Here is a 15622-nt window from a genome sequence, read left to right as displayed (position 1 = left end):
TCTGGCCTTGCCCCTGGCAGCCGCCATGACACCGCCATGTTCTCCTCAGGGCGGGTCTCCACAGCCTTTACCCGGGAAGTGCTGGGGTTATCTCCGTGCTCGTATTGAACCTACTACTATTAAGGAAATATCATCTTTATACTCTTACTTATTACCATTATTCACCCAACACTTACATTCTAGGCATTTCCATCCTTACTTCTCTCATCTCAACATCCCGACTTCACTCCTGAGACCTGTTTAGTTCTCCATCACTTCCTTTTTGGCTCAACAGCTGTTTACTCACTCTAGTGTTCTCAGAACTTCACAATTTAGCCAAAGATGATCAGATTTTCATGGAAATTGAAAAATAATCCCTAGACTCATGTATACATCATGTTCCTTCTCTTCCAAAACCAAAAGCAAACAGCTAACGTTATAAACTAGATCATCTTGCCACTTTCCCACACCACGGGGTGTCTTCGTCCCTTCTTGCCGTGTTTTCCCCCGGGAGGGCGGGCAGGCCTGTGGGGTGAGGTCACTTGGCCCCTCTGGAGGGCTCAGCGCAGGGCTGAGGCGTTCAGACAAGGCTGGTGCTGGGTGCCAGCCCTCAGGTGAGGTGCTGGAGGGCCTTACACACGCCCTTTCAGTCCCCGGGTCCACCATCTTCTTTTTAAGAGTCTGTGGTGGGGGACAAATGCTTAAAAGTGCGATGGCGTCTCGCACCTTGTTGAGTGTGCCCCACTGAGGTAATCCGCAAAGGCTCAACTACCTTCCCCAGAGAACCAGGGAAGATGGTATTATTTTGTCTAATGAAAAAGGATTCCTGAAAATGATTGTACAATGGTATGAAATTTAATACTGTCTTCCAGAGATGCTCCCCTCCCCCGCCCCCATCCCAAATATCTCTTCAGCACTTTAACCCTTAATGCAAAAACTGTTCAGCTGCAGCAGTTACCATGTTCTAGGTAAGGATCTGTATGAAGTTGTGTACAGGACTGTCTTCTTGGCACACCTTTTTGTTATACTGGTTAATTCACTGTGGTAGAACAGTGAAGGTGCTAATAGTTAATTAGTGGAAAAAAACCCCAACCGTACTGTGAGAGAAAAAAACGTGTAAAGGGATAAGGAGATGAAGATCAGGTATTCACATTCTTCTTCAATGCTGGCTGTAAAAATAAATAGAAGACATAATGGCCATTTACTTCTGCTAATTTAAACTTTGCTTATTTTGATACAGATCACATTTTCTAGCATTGCTGAATGCACAGTGTCCTCATCACAATTGCAAGTGGAGGGTATGATTTTTAAATGAGATCTGCCTTGACCAAAGTCCGTCCTTAACTGCAGTATTTGAACGATTTTATCTTGTTACGGCAGTGAGAAGCATATGATTTAAGTCATCTCCTAAGACAAATGTGAAATGCATTTATTGTTTAATAAATTTCATTTTTTTTCGAAGGTAAAATTAAGGCTTTTTTTGTTCAGAGTTTAGTTGTGTACTGGCTTCAGGCTAATGATAATTGTCAAAGTGTTTCAGATGCTGTCATGCATAAAGTACGTAATTTTATTGGATTCTGGGCTGGAGAAGAATGAGACAGTGTCAAGTTTTCTCTGTAAGTAAATACTGAGCAAAGTGCCTTACTACATTTCAGTATGCATTAGTCCATTAAGAGGTTGATGACTTCATAACACAGTTATTTTCACACATACTTTAAAGTCATTTCTTGTTTTCTCTTAAAGATACTGAAATTCTTATATTATTTTTGTGTTCCTCTTTGATAAAATGAAATAATAATTTCATTCATAAGCCCTAATCATCATTTCATCCATAATCACAAATTGATTATTCATTTAGTGAAGTTAATATTGTGTCTTCAAGGGCAGTCATCATCTTTTGTACATTTGATTTAAAATTGAATTTGTTTATGGACAGAGAACCTTTGCTTTTTACATTGTTATGCAATTTAAAAATTGTTTTTCCTCTTTTTTTGTGCATCAAAGAACTTCTTGTGGATAGTTGCTGCAGTTAATGTATATAATACAGTGTTTCTTCAACCTTTTAGATCAACAATTCATTACTTTAAGGAGAAAAAAAAATACAATGATCCCTTTGTATCACAGAATCATTGTGGTTGGAAGGGATCTCTGGAGATCGCCTAGTCCAATATACATTTACTGAGGGCTGCTAAAAATATGAGTATTAGTGATAATTTTCTGTTTTCTGTGTGTATGTTTATCAAGCCTGAACTAAAGACAGTATTATGCAAAAAATATTATAGGTAAGATTTTCTTTGTCATGCTTTCAGCCTTTCATCATGTTTGTGTCGTTTTGGGAAAGTGGCAAGATGATCTAGTTTATAATGTTAGCTGTTTGCTTTTGGTTTTGGAAGAGAAGGAACATGATGTATACATGAGTCTAGGGATTATTTTTCAATTTCCATGAAAATCTGATCATCTTTGGCTAAATTGTGAAGTTCTGAGAACACTAGAGTGAGTAAACAGCTGTTGAGCCAAAAAGGAAGTGATGGAGAACTAAACAGGTCTCAGGAGTGAAGTCGGGATGTTGAGATGAGAGAAGTAAGGATGGAAATGCCTAGAATGTAAGTGTTGGGTGAATAATGGTAATAAGTAAGAGTATAAAGATGATATTTCCTTAATAGTAGTACGTTCAAGAATGCTGTAGAATTTCCCAGCTTCTTCTGTCTGCTGCTGCATTCCCTCTGTGTGAGGTTTGGCAGTCGCAGCATTCAAAGAAAATGTTAAAAGGATTTAGAAATATGCTGTAAGCATGAGTTGGAGCCTGAGAAGTATGAATTATGATGTAAAGTTCAGGAAGATTTTGTCTACAGAAGAGAAGACAAAAGGAAACATGATAGCACTAAGAAGAAATGTGGAATAAACTCATCTTCATGTCCATGATGAGTGAAACAGGAAGTAACAGGCTGAGATTGCTGTTCAGGAAATTCAGATGAAGCACAAGAAAAACCTTTTTTTGGCAGTGAGAATAGCGAAGCACTAGAATAAATTAAATATAAAGGTTTTGGAATCACCATCTGTTGTAATAAGAGGCTAGAGAAATATCTCCAGGAATTACATCAGTAGAGTTGATGCTGGTTTGGGCTAAAGTGTGAGCTAGTTGGCTTTAGGACATCACTTCCAACCCTGTTTTTTAAGAATATAATTATACAACTACAAGTAGAAAATATTTTTCATAAACAAAGGCCTCTTTAATCCTCCAGGAAAAGCTGTAATAGGTTCTGTAGTTGGGATAAGAGCTACATAAGTTCAGGATATGAAGAAGACATGCATTTTAAGACCAGCTAATCACTGAAAGAAATCCCCAAAGGACTTGGTAGATTCTACATAGTTTGAAAGCAAAAGTATTGTAGCCTATATATAATTTATGGGCATGACTCAGATATAGCTGTTTGAAATTACTGCATTTAGTCTGTATTTTATGGGATGTGAAACTTCGTGATCTTAAACCCTATTTAATTTTATTGTGTGACTAAATTTTCCTGAGATATCATATTCTACGTGTCTGTGTAAGCAAGACATTCAAGTAATACAATCCACTGTTTTAGACTCCTTCATGTTCAAAGTCTGCTGTAAAAGCCACAAAAATACATTCACAGAACAATCTACAGTAAGGACAGTCTTTGCTGTGGTCCTCTGGAAGTGGTGTGTCTGCAACTGCCTTGTGCTGCTGGATTAAGCCCTGAAAAATTGCAGAATATCATCTGGAATAAGTTGGGATTTTAGATGATAGTCAGGCAGATCCCCACACTTTCTGCGTTATTTTTCTCGCGCTGTTTACAGTGAGGGAATATTTGTAGAAATCTAATGAAAAATACTGCAAATGAGTTTACAATTGCTCTATTTTTGACTGCTGGATGAGGCATTAGTTTATCCACTGGCACAGAGGGGTGAGAGTGAGTTCCTTGAGTCACTAAGGCAGTTGATGTGTCTGAGCCTCTGTTGCATCTGAGTCACGTATGAGCAAAGGGCTCTGCAGATGTGGTGACAAAACAGTGACTATGTATACATTTTTAATGACTGCCAGTTATTGTAAGTAGGAGATATGGAACCAGTGTGATGGCAACTGGAAACAAAGAAAGAAGCTAAATTTTCAAGCCATTTTGATAAATCAGATACCCCAGCTAGCTAGGGAGGAGGGATGGACAGAGGTGAAATCCAGGAGGCTTTGGAGAAAGGAGATAAATTATTATTTCAGCATTAACTTTGTTTTAAATTTGCTTTCTCACATTCATCTAGCTGCTAAATACTGTGTTCTAGTTCACTAGCGTATATGGTTTGTTTTTAATTTGTAAAGCTGTTTGGTATTACATAATTTTTAGCAGTTGCATTCTTGACATGTTGAAGTTTAGACTTTAATCTTACAGGGAGCTACAATAAGGAGTAGGTTTGAAACAAAATAGCTCAATCTTTGCTAGTGCGCTTGCATTTGTCACTTCATGGCTGTGTTTGGAGCCATGCAAGAAAAGGTGAGACTTCAAGAATAAACTATGTTAGCAAGATGGCATCAGAAATACTGGAAATCTCTCAGAGATTGTAGTAGCAATATTTTGCATGCTCTTAGCATGTTTTGAGAAATACGAAATACTTCAAAAATACTGTTTTTCAGAATACTAAGGAGAAACAGATGGAATAACTTGAACTTCAGGCACTGAGCTAATTTTCAGACTTATTCAGTGTACATTAGGTCATTAGGCAGAAAGCTACTTTGTGTAACAATGCGTTTAATGTGTACTTACCATAAAAGCCATTTCCTGTTATTCTGTAAAACCAATTAGCTATTTACCAAATACCGTATTTCATGTCCGTGTGACTTCTTATTTCATCGTGCAGCATGAAAAAAGGGAAATGGCAATCATATAAATTATTATCTTGATAAATACATCATGTACTATACACTATTGATTCTTTTCTAAGAGGGATTGGGGCACACCTTTAGTTTATCTCAGAGATACTTACTAGCCAGAGCCCCTAATTTTTTCTGTGACAGACTCATGCCTTTATATATTTTGTATAATATGTTTCTCTGTGTGTGTGTGTATTGGTTTTGGTTTTACTGTGTATGTAATATGTAGTAATTCTGCATTCCAAGTGTAACAAAGAAGATGTATTTCCCCACTACTTTTCTTTTTGCCTGCTGTCTCATATTGTTCCTGTTCTGGGGATATGATATTTTATAAGAGGCATTCCTGGAATCTCATCTAGGTCTTGAAAATAAGGAGAATCCTGAAGCTTCTGGCCAGCAGCTGAATTAATCCAGCCCATGAAGGATGCATTTGATTTTTTTATCGTACTAAATGTGTGTGCATTATTTAGAGATGGCTTTTAATGTCAGAGGTTAGAGTATTTCCCAAATTGTGGGCATGCCTCTCTCCCTGTCTGCGAATTTAGTTTAGACAGGAGGGAGGATTGCAAATTCTCTGAAGTTGCAGCTGTAGTAAACAGAAATCTATGCAAATAATTTTCATTGCAAATGTATCCGATGCAAACATTTGAATTATCAAAGAGTATGAAATTTTATTGCTGAGCAATGAACTGCCTCCATTACATAAACTTGTAAGAAATATCATTTGTGCTGTAAGCATCAGGGTTAATAACTGTTATACTGCTCCAAATATATATTATAAAGAAATACTGTAATATGAAAATCTATCAGTTCTCAAACTGTATACATATGTATATAGAGCTAGGTGGGCATTAGAAAATGAAGGCCTACTCTAATCAAGCACTAATGATTTTGAGTATTTGAGAAAGCCACAAGTGTTCACAAGTTGTTTCGGTACTTAATTGTCCATTCTGTTATGTGTGCCCTTTTTTGGTCCACATTTGACTAGTTTCAACTTTCAGCTTTTGTTTGTTGGATTGAAGAGCCATCCACTATTAAAGGACTCATTCATCTGTAAGTTCTTATGCTGTGATCAAGTCAGGTCTCCGCTTCTTATTTGAATGATTGAGTACAATGGAAACCATCGCTGAATTTGCTGTTTTATCCTGTACCACATTTTTCAAAGATATTTACCTGAAAGACATAACCAAGATGGTTTTGATTAGCTTGTCTTCCTTTTAAACACACAAGCTTGTTTCCCCAAAAGGCTCTAAAGATCTACACACAGAATAGAAAGTGTACTTAGTTTTTTGTTTTATTTGGCATCAGTGCCTTGAAAAATGCAGTCATCGGGGGACTATATTTGTGCAATTATATCTGTGTGTTCCATGTTGCTGTCTTGTGGCTGTCCTGCAAAAGGTCAGCTGAAGAGCCACTGCACAAAAACCAGAACAACTTTCCCAGGCAATGATCAGTGATAATTCTGTTTCGAGCAGGGGCAAGGAAACCATGTGGTTTGCACTCTGAAAATTTGTATATAGCGCTTTGCTCCAGGGCAGTGTGCAGCTTTGAGGGCTTAAGAGAAAATAAGATTCTTAACATAGAAAAACTAGGATTTCTATTGAGAAATTCTGTCTGTCATGATATCACTTAAGCAGGTTTACCAAATTTCAGGAAGTTGCATTAATGAGGAGGAACTGTTTATTTTTAACTCTAAAGTTGCTTGGAAGACTTTTTTGATTGCATGTCGTAGGGGGGCAAAAATAACAGCTGATTTCTGTTAGTATCAGCTTTTTGCTATGATTATGATTTGTGTTTATTTTTATTATGCCCAGAAGAGACATCCTCTATTCCTGTGGTGTTGCTATCTTTAAGGAAACTAAAAATATACCATACCTGTGCTCCATCTGACATGATTTCCATTCCCTGCTCTCCAGAGATTGAGATTTTGCCTTCAGGAGAGTATTTTGATGTCTGTGTTCATACCTATTTGCTGTTATGTGCACAGCTGAATTTTCTGTGTTTTGTGGAGTTTTCTGTGTGAAACAGTGGTTTGTGTTGCTGCTTCTAATCGAGGATCATTGACATCACTGTATTTTTCTCAGAATTACTTGTGGTCGATGTCAGCTAATGGGCAGTGAACCATAACCATAAGGTGCAATAAGCTCCATAAGTAACAGTCGTGATTTGTCTCTGAGAGAATCTTAACCTAAGTTAAAACAGTCAAAAGATACTTTATATCAAATTCAATAGAGTTCTTCATCAATGGATGACATGATCTAGTTATACATTGTATGACTTTGTTTTGCAGGATCCGTTTCTTGAAAAGATGAAATGTCTTTCTCAGGCTAGAGTAATTTTCCTTCCAACTATTATGGTTGAAGTTGCTAGATGTTTTTAGCATGTAAGTAAAGTAATGTTGATTTTTGCATTGAACTTTTGATAAATGTGCTTGTTTTCTCTCTGTAAAACACTTTTATTCAAACTTTCTGTGCATGAGTGTTGTGTGAATAATAAATAGAGAGGCTATTGAATAGGTCAGTATACAAATTTCAGATTTAGATTTACAGATACATCAGGTGACGATACTGACTTACTTGTTTGAAATTTAAGTTCCATTCCCTCTTGTACCATCTGGTGTTTTGTGTCCATCTGTTGTGTTTTAACTCCAGCCAGCAACTAAGCACCATGCAGCCGCTCTATTACTCCCCCCTCAGCTGGACAGGGGAAAGAAAGTGTAACAAAGGGCTTGTGGGTCGAGATAAGGACAGGGAGAGATCACTCAACCAATTACTGTCATGGGCAAAACAGACTCGACTTGGGAAAATTAATTTATTGCCAATCAAACCAGAGTAAGGTAATGAGAAATAAAACCAAACCTTAAAACACCTTCCCCCCACCCATCCCTTCTTCCTGGGCACAGCTTTACTCCCAAATTTGCTACCTACCCCCTCCAGCAGCACAGGGGGATGGGGAATGGGGGTTACAATCAGTTCATCACACATTGTCTCTGCCATTCCTTCCTCCTCTTCCCCTGCTCCAGCATGGGGTCCTCTCTCCCCGGGCTGCAGGTGGAGATCTGCTCCACCGTGGACCTCCCTGGGCTGCAGGGGGACAGCCTGCCTCACCACGGTCTTCCCCACGGGCTGCAGGGGAATCTCAGCTCCGGCGCCTGGAGCACCTCCTCCCCTCCTTCTGCACTGACCTGGGGGTCTGCAGGGTTGGTTCTCTCACATCTCACTCCTCTCTCTGGTTGCAGGTGCTACTGCCCAGGCTTTTTTTTCCCCTTCTTAAATATGTTATGACAGAAGCACTACCACCATCGCTGATGGGCTCAGCCTTGGCCAGCAGCGGGTCCGTCTGGGAGCCAGCTGGCCTTGGCTCTGTCGGACATGGGGAAGCTTCTAGCAGCTTCTCACAGAAGCCACCCCTATAGCCCCCTGCTACTAAAATCTTGCCATGCAAACCCAATACAGCATCTTGTGATTTTAGCCAATTACAGACATAGTATCTTAAAGATACAGATGTATCTTAAAGGGGGATGTAGTGAGAAGGATTAGGTTTTCAATGATCTGAGTTTCAGACTTCTCTATGTGTAGTAGGGGGTCCCTGGTCAGTGAGCTATTGAGGGAAGGTCCCAATCAGATAGGAAAAGGAAGGAAATCATGCGGAATTTGTTGGGAACTTAAATAGCAGTGTCATTCGTATAAATGGGAAAAATAGGAAGAGAAACCTTGTATGAACCCTTCTCCCTCTAAGACAGATGCACATGTTGCATGTCTATTATCCCACTGAATATAGGAGAGACAGATTTCTAGGATTAGACCACAAGAGTATTTCTCAGTAGATAGAAGCTAACAGACGAGGCGGATGGGTAGAATTTGAGGATAAGAGGGTCATGCAATGTGCATGAACTATCAAATGCCTTGATATCTTTAATGACTGAATTTATCTGATCAGTAATTTAAAGCAGCATCTAGTGTTTAGAGTTATGGCAGTCACAAGATACATTTAATTATGCAAAAATCTGTTTTTTAAGCTCTGGACATCTGCACACTCTTAGTCATTAGACTAATGGTGGTGGACTAATGCTACCAAGAAAAAATATTTCTCTTGTGCTCTGGCAATAAAAAGAAAAAGAAGAGTGCTATACTTTGCAATTAATGGAAGAGACAGATCCATGTCAAGAACACGGTGACTAAATTAACGGAGTTAGTAATTTCTGTAACAAATATTGTCTTTTTGCTGTTAAACATCAGCTTTTTTTTTCTTTTTTTCATTATACTGAGGAATAACAAATGAAACCGGGAAGAAAAGAATGTTCTTGCTATGAAGCCAGTATTCTGCCCCCTCCCCGCCTTTTAAGAAACTGCCTTCCCAATGGGAGAAAGTAAATTTTACATAGTAACAAAGAAAAGTTACTTGTCTAATTGTTTTGCTCTTAGCTGCAAGTCCTAAGGCTTTCTTTTAACAGCTACAGATAAAAATCTTGTTGTTTTCCATGCCTTTCTCTTTTCTGATTACAGATATTACAGCTTGCAAAAAGAACAGAGGAGTGCAACTCCTTTCACTCTTTTCTGTCTTCACTCCCAGTGCCCCATTTTTCACAGTGATGGATTGATGAAGATACAGCAGAAAAAATACTTTCAGGTAAGGATCTTTTTTGTATTTAGTGATACCAGCTGGTACAGCATTATAAATGTGGCTGCTTTTGACCGTAGCAGATGAAGTGCCATTATAGAATGATGCTTTACTGATCTTTAAAATTCTGCTCTCTTAATTGAACTTGCCTCGAGAACATACTCTTGCTTTCTGGAAAAATAACTTGCACTGGAACTTAAAATGGCTTATTGTTTCTTGCATCACAGAACACTTAGTGTTTTTTTCGTTCAGACCATCTTTAGTTGATTCCTTTGCTGATGATACCTATCAAGCAAACCATTTGATCACAGCTGTTTTTCTATTTGCATGCATTAGGGCTGCCTGGCTTTTAAGGACAGCATAGTTCCTTCAGTAGAATTCTTCCAGCAAAACCCATGGTAACGCTCTTATCATCAGGAAAGACAACAGGAAGGATTTAGTATCTAGAGTAAAATAATTTTTGGACAGTAATGGGTTCTGTTGATGTAACTATAAGAGAAATAAATAACTGTACTTAGCAATAAAGCTTACCTTTAATGTATACCTGCTACTATCCAATACCTGTTGCTAGCATGCTTTCTACATATCTGTTATTTAAATAAATATAAGCAATTTCAGATATGAGGATAAATGTTTTCATTTTGCTCAAACAAGTTTTGTATGTTTTAAGGGAAGTTACAGCATAATGTGATATTGAATGTATTTTGGGCTCTGATCTTGTATGAAAGAGATAGTATATTTGACTTTGAGATTTTGTCTTTATAAGGTATAATTAACATATATCATAGCCTGGGAATAATAAAATATAGAAATTAAGGAATGAAAACCAGTAATTTGTAACTCTAATTTCACCAAAAGCTTTTAATGAAGGGCAAATTTTATGCCAATATTTAATGTATGCTGGAAAGTTCAGCTGGTTAAAACCTCAGAATGAAATGTGAAACAGGACAGCTTTTGCTTTCTTATGGTTTTACACATACATTTCTGATTGAACAAAAACCCCCCTTTGCTTTTAATAAATGTAACTATGATTTCAGCAGAAATAAAATAATTTATTAATATTTAGGTGATTATTCTTCAAAAGTATCACCCATGCACTTTTTCCTTTTTTACAGTGTTCCTAGTGAGATCACAAAGTTTCATTTATTGCTGTCAGAAAAGCAACCAAGCTCCTCCTTCCATCCCTCCCCCAGGCATCTCAATACAAAAGAAAACTTTCTGCATAGGAGCTAGCTAGGTAGATAGGAAGTTCTTTTGAACTGAATGGTGAAGGTGAGAAAATGAAGACTTTCTGTCTCTCTGAAGATACAAGCTAGCAGAAATTAGTTTAAGAAAGCAGTGTGAAGGTTTCTATTGTGAAGGGGATGTTGTAAGTAAGTACTTTGTTTTTGCTAAGTATTTGTATACTATGAGAAATCTCAATTGCTACTTAATTTAAATCTATGTAAGTTTGATCAAGATATTCAGGGATGTATGTATGCAAGTGTGTATATATATAAATAATATGTGCACACATTTTTAAGTCTTAGATGTGGTTTTATTTTAGGTACAGGTAGCATGTGCATAAGAAACTGTGCCATTAAAGTAGAACTACTATATTGTAAACATGTTGCTCTTCCTATAGTTTACATGTGGCAGTACAGCATTTTACTAAACATCAATATATTTCTCATATTAATTACTGACTACTTTTTGTCTTGTTTTGTTATATTGGCTTATGCACAGTAGTCCTCAAATTGGCTTTAGTACGATCTCATCTGAGTTATATTTATCTTGACATAGTGGAATTTCTTTACCTACACAAATCTGGAATGTTTTTCTCACAAAAATGCTGGTGAGTGATTTTTTTCACAATGTTTAAGTAATGCACAGTCTAACCTGTTGCATACATTTCTGATTTTGGAGGTAATGAGTGAATAGATATTGTATTATATTGATATTGTGAACACCTTTGTATAATACATCTTTTAAAAAAAAACCAAAACCAAAACCCCCAAAACCCACTGGTAGATATTTACCTAAACACAAAGGTTTTTTGGGGGGCGGGGTGTGAGTGGGAAGCAGAGAGTGGGGGACAAAGTGCTAGGTAGAAGAAATGGCCATGTATTTTAGAAACAGCAGTAGTCCAATGAAATGTTCAAGTTTGATTTTACAAAGGACTAAAATCTGTTAAATCTGTCGATAATTATTGGTAGTTAAATAGAATAAAATGGTGATCAGAGAGCAGAAGTATTTTCTCTTTATTGAAACTGAGTAAGTGATAGCAGTAGCTTTTTGCAAGGTATTGTACACACAGAAAAGAGAGAATTCCTAGCCTATTTCATAAGTTGTTGCTGTGAGCTGTTTTCTCATTTTTTCTTGTTCCAGATGAGCACATGAACAGTGGTTCATCTGATAGAAAAATATTTGAGCTACATATAAAACAATGTTTGATTCCTTTTTTAATCACCTTTTTTGTGCAATGTTATTATTTTTAATAATGCGCATTCATTACAGTATGCATATCTAGTGCATCCATGGTGATGATGAACTTGGAGATGCTTATAATATTCAGAATTTTCAGATCAGTGTCTCCTGTTGTATATGGTGAACTCTTTGAATGTAAAGTTTGAAATCTGAAATAGCTAATGCAGACCGTTGGTTTTACTGACACCCAGTTCCGCACTTGTGGGTCATATAGAAAGCTGACTCCAGAGTGTCAGAGGTCTCTGTTTAACAGCAAGGAAAGTTTTGGTAGCTATGGAATGATTCAATGCAAGATTGATACCTATATTTAGGTGTCTAAACGCAGATGTTTGTAATCTAGGTGTTTCATCTCCCATTACAGTCAGTGGAGATATAGTTAATGTTGTCACTGCAGTTTTAGATGATTTTAAAGTAGCTGTCTCCCTTTGATCATTTGGATATCTCTACAGCCTTGATTGACTATTCATACACTAGATATCCACTGACTGTAATGGGAGTTTAGGATGCCTTCTTCACATGCAGGACCTCAAAAAAAAAAAGTATCTACAGACTGTATCCAGCCATAACATCTTTGTGTTTCTGTATGTGTGGCCTATGTGTTAATATAAATTTGTATATTTTTAAGGTACTAAAAAAGCTACTGATTTTGTTGCTATAGTTGAAAAGGCTGTTTTGTTTCCTGAACCAAAATTGAATGGGATGTATGCACTTAAGTGTGGTTAAATACTCCTTCATGAACTACTTGGAAATATCTGGTTCTGGATGTTTTGATATTATCATTGTCTGAACTGTGTACAAGATTTATTAAAATTTGATTTTGCAAATGCCCACTTAAAATGAGTTTTGACAAATACACAGATTGGTCAAAACAAGCTTTTTGGAAATAACTGTGGATAAGTACTGAAAAAGGAACGGGGCTCTGTCTAGAGCATAGATTTTAATAATTCCAGTCCTATGGTGGTGAATCTCATGGTAAGTATTGCTACATGTTTCATTCTTTTTTTTTTTATTTATTCATTTTAAGATACTTCTTGACCTATGTTAAGCAGATAGTTATTTGATATTGTGCTTTCAAACAAAATCCTACCACAGGGACACATTTTTATTCTTTATTCCCATGTGAAGAATCTACTAAATGCATACTAAAAACAAACTAAACAGATAGTTTACCCTTTATATTTTCAGATCCAGGTGCTCACGGGAAATATTCAGTGGGTGACTATTGACAAGGGAGCAGAGACAAATAATTTGGGACTCAGAATTGGTTATAATACATGCTAGAACTAAATTGAAACACAAATAAGGACATTTTTCTATTTATGTTGCTACTAGTTTTTTTATACTTGGAAAACTCCTCAAAAAATGCCCTTACTGACCTTGATAGTGTTTACTGAGCAGTTCAGTTAGTTTAAATTGCTCTCTTATGAGCCATTGACTATCTTATGGTCAATACTTTGATTGCTGTTACCTTGCTGCATATAAAAGGAATTCTGCATGCTTTTAGGGAGCTGAAAGGAGTTCTGGAATTCACATAAATGGAACCAAATTAAGGAGTTGCCTATAGGGCTTGAATTTGTATTTTGTTTTTCATTCTAAAAGTCTAAATCTGTTGGTTATCATCTCTAGTGATTAGTCTTTACCCCAGTGAGCATTTTCTAATTTGTGTCTGTGAAGCGTTGTAATAATAGACTCATTTTTTGGCAGTATTTTGCTATTCTAGAGAAAATTGTCCTAAAGACAGCTTTTATCTTAAGAAATTTTTATAGATAATTGTACTGTAGTAGTGCCCATGTGTCCATTTCATTTAATGACTTGTTGTTCATCCCTTTCTAATACCTTTGCAGATCATTTGTTCAGTAAATTTCATCAGTATATCTGGAATTCCTTAGGTTTTGACATAAAAAGATTGTGTCATTTTCACAGTACCCAAAGTCAGCCTTAAGCCGGTTAGAATAACCTGAAACTGTGGCTAGCTGTGTACACTGATTTCAGTTCATCTCAAGATGAGAAAAAAAGTAATTTCAACTTTAATTAAAAAAAAAAAAAAGGTGAATTTGAAGACATATTTTTGTATCCCTGATCCTGCAGAGAGTGGTCCTTTTGTAACTGAAGGTCCCACCAGTGCATTTGTATCTGTTACTGATGGACTGCTTTCTACTATAGGACCAGAGATATCAAAGCCTGTCATAGGATTTGCAATTCTTAATTTAATTTAAATGGAAATTTCTTACATATCCCATACTGGAAATTAACAGATCTGGACTCTAGCCTTGTATTTGCCTTCAGCAGCATGCTTTAGATAGTGTTTTGCTAGGATTTCCCCACACTAACTTGTATTTACACACCCAAGTTTGTCCTCCCAGGTTCTGGAAGAAATCCTATTCAGTAGTACTTTAGCTTACTTCTGAGAACACTTGTTTTGTAGCTTCCGTCCCAGAATTGTTTACTAGAGAGACTTTTCTGTCCAGTGCAAAGACTGAAATTATTTCTAAGGGTAACACTTTATCTTAGTGTCTTGACTTAAAAATTCAGGTAGTTCAGCAGCATATAATGAGGTGGCTGAGTTAGCTGAGCTTCAGGAATTTCGAGTACTCACTCTGTCTTTTCAAAATTTTTTAGTCATGTGTATCACAAGGATTTTTTCAGTCGCATCTTCTTAGCTTCCTTTTTCCTAACCTAAGTCACAATCTGTAAATACTTGGCAGTTGATGAAAGCCCAGAAAGTCTGTTGTTCCACATGAGCACAAGTACCTTGCTGGTACAGGTCTTCTGAAGAAATCCTCTCATGTTGTCCGTGACTGTTTGTCCAATTATGACTTCTAGTCACTGCTGCTGAAGGGGATGTGTAGGGTTTTTTTGCTCTTGATCAGTGCTTTTGACAGATTCAGCCTTCATTTTTTTTGAAAATTCAGCTCCCAAATCCTTAATACTAAAGCAATGTTTGTATTTACTAAAACCATTTTCTTTGATTCATTTATTACAGTCAATGTAGTTACCTAAAAGCTCAGTCTTTCTGTTGTCAGTTTTAAGGAATGCTTTGAAGGTAAAATTAATCCCCTTAGAATTATTAAAAAATTGAAAAAAAAATAAGGAGCATGTTGATTTTCCCTTTATCTTTTGTGCTTTGGATTGGAAGTGCGTCTGGTTTTGCAAAGTAACAGTTCTTTGTTTATATACTTCTGATTTGTTACCATGGTAAATTTTGATCTCTGAGTTGTGGTCCCTGATCAGATCTGAACTTGCTCGTAAAGTCCCAGAGGACAAAAAAAAAGAAACCAAATCCCCTAAACCAAAACAAAATCATTGCACAATCATTCTGGCTCCAGGCAGTTGCATATTCTTTTAAAAGAAATATATCTATGCATTTAAAGAAGAGAGCTATAATTACAAAAGAGTATTGATTCTCTAGCATTGTCCACATGTGAGCTCACAAAACTGAAGTAGCACAGCTGGACCTCGGACAATCAAAAATGCAGAGTGTTTTAAAGACTCATTGGTGACCAAAAGTGTTTATTAGATGGCAGCAATTGGTTTTTACATGAGTCACAAAGGACAAGTCATCCTGTAATGGGTCAAAATTTTCTTCATCTTTTGTGGATGAGAACTGCAGTCATGTAAATTGCTGTTATCTACAAGTGATGTGGTAAATCTGGGCAGGAAGTCATTAGTAAG

The 15622-nt window shown here is 36.9% G+C and overlaps 1 protein-coding gene across 1 annotated transcript in view; it reads left to right on the top strand.

Moving 5' to 3' along the window:
* The first annotated feature begins 10715 nt into the window (after positions 1-10715).
* The window catches only part of LOC104829076 (sodium channel protein type 5 subunit alpha-like), a 56241-nt gene continuing 51334 nt past the window's right edge, over positions 10716-15622 (top strand). The window contains 1 exon segment of the mRNA XM_010563137.1: positions 10716-10853. Coding sequence (XP_010561439.1) covers positions 10849-10853 — 5 coding nt within the window. The 5' untranslated portion in view covers positions 10716-10848.

Source organism: Haliaeetus leucocephalus, unplaced genomic scaffold (assembly GCF_000737465.1).
Source record: "Haliaeetus leucocephalus isolate CR32 unplaced genomic scaffold, Haliaeetus_leucocephalus-4.0 Scaffold0, whole genome shotgun sequence".
NCBI lineage: Eukaryota > Metazoa > Chordata > Aves > Accipitriformes > Accipitridae > Haliaeetus > Haliaeetus leucocephalus.
The sequence above is the reverse complement of the archived record's forward strand: the minus strand, read 5'-3'. Positions and strand labels throughout refer to the sequence as shown.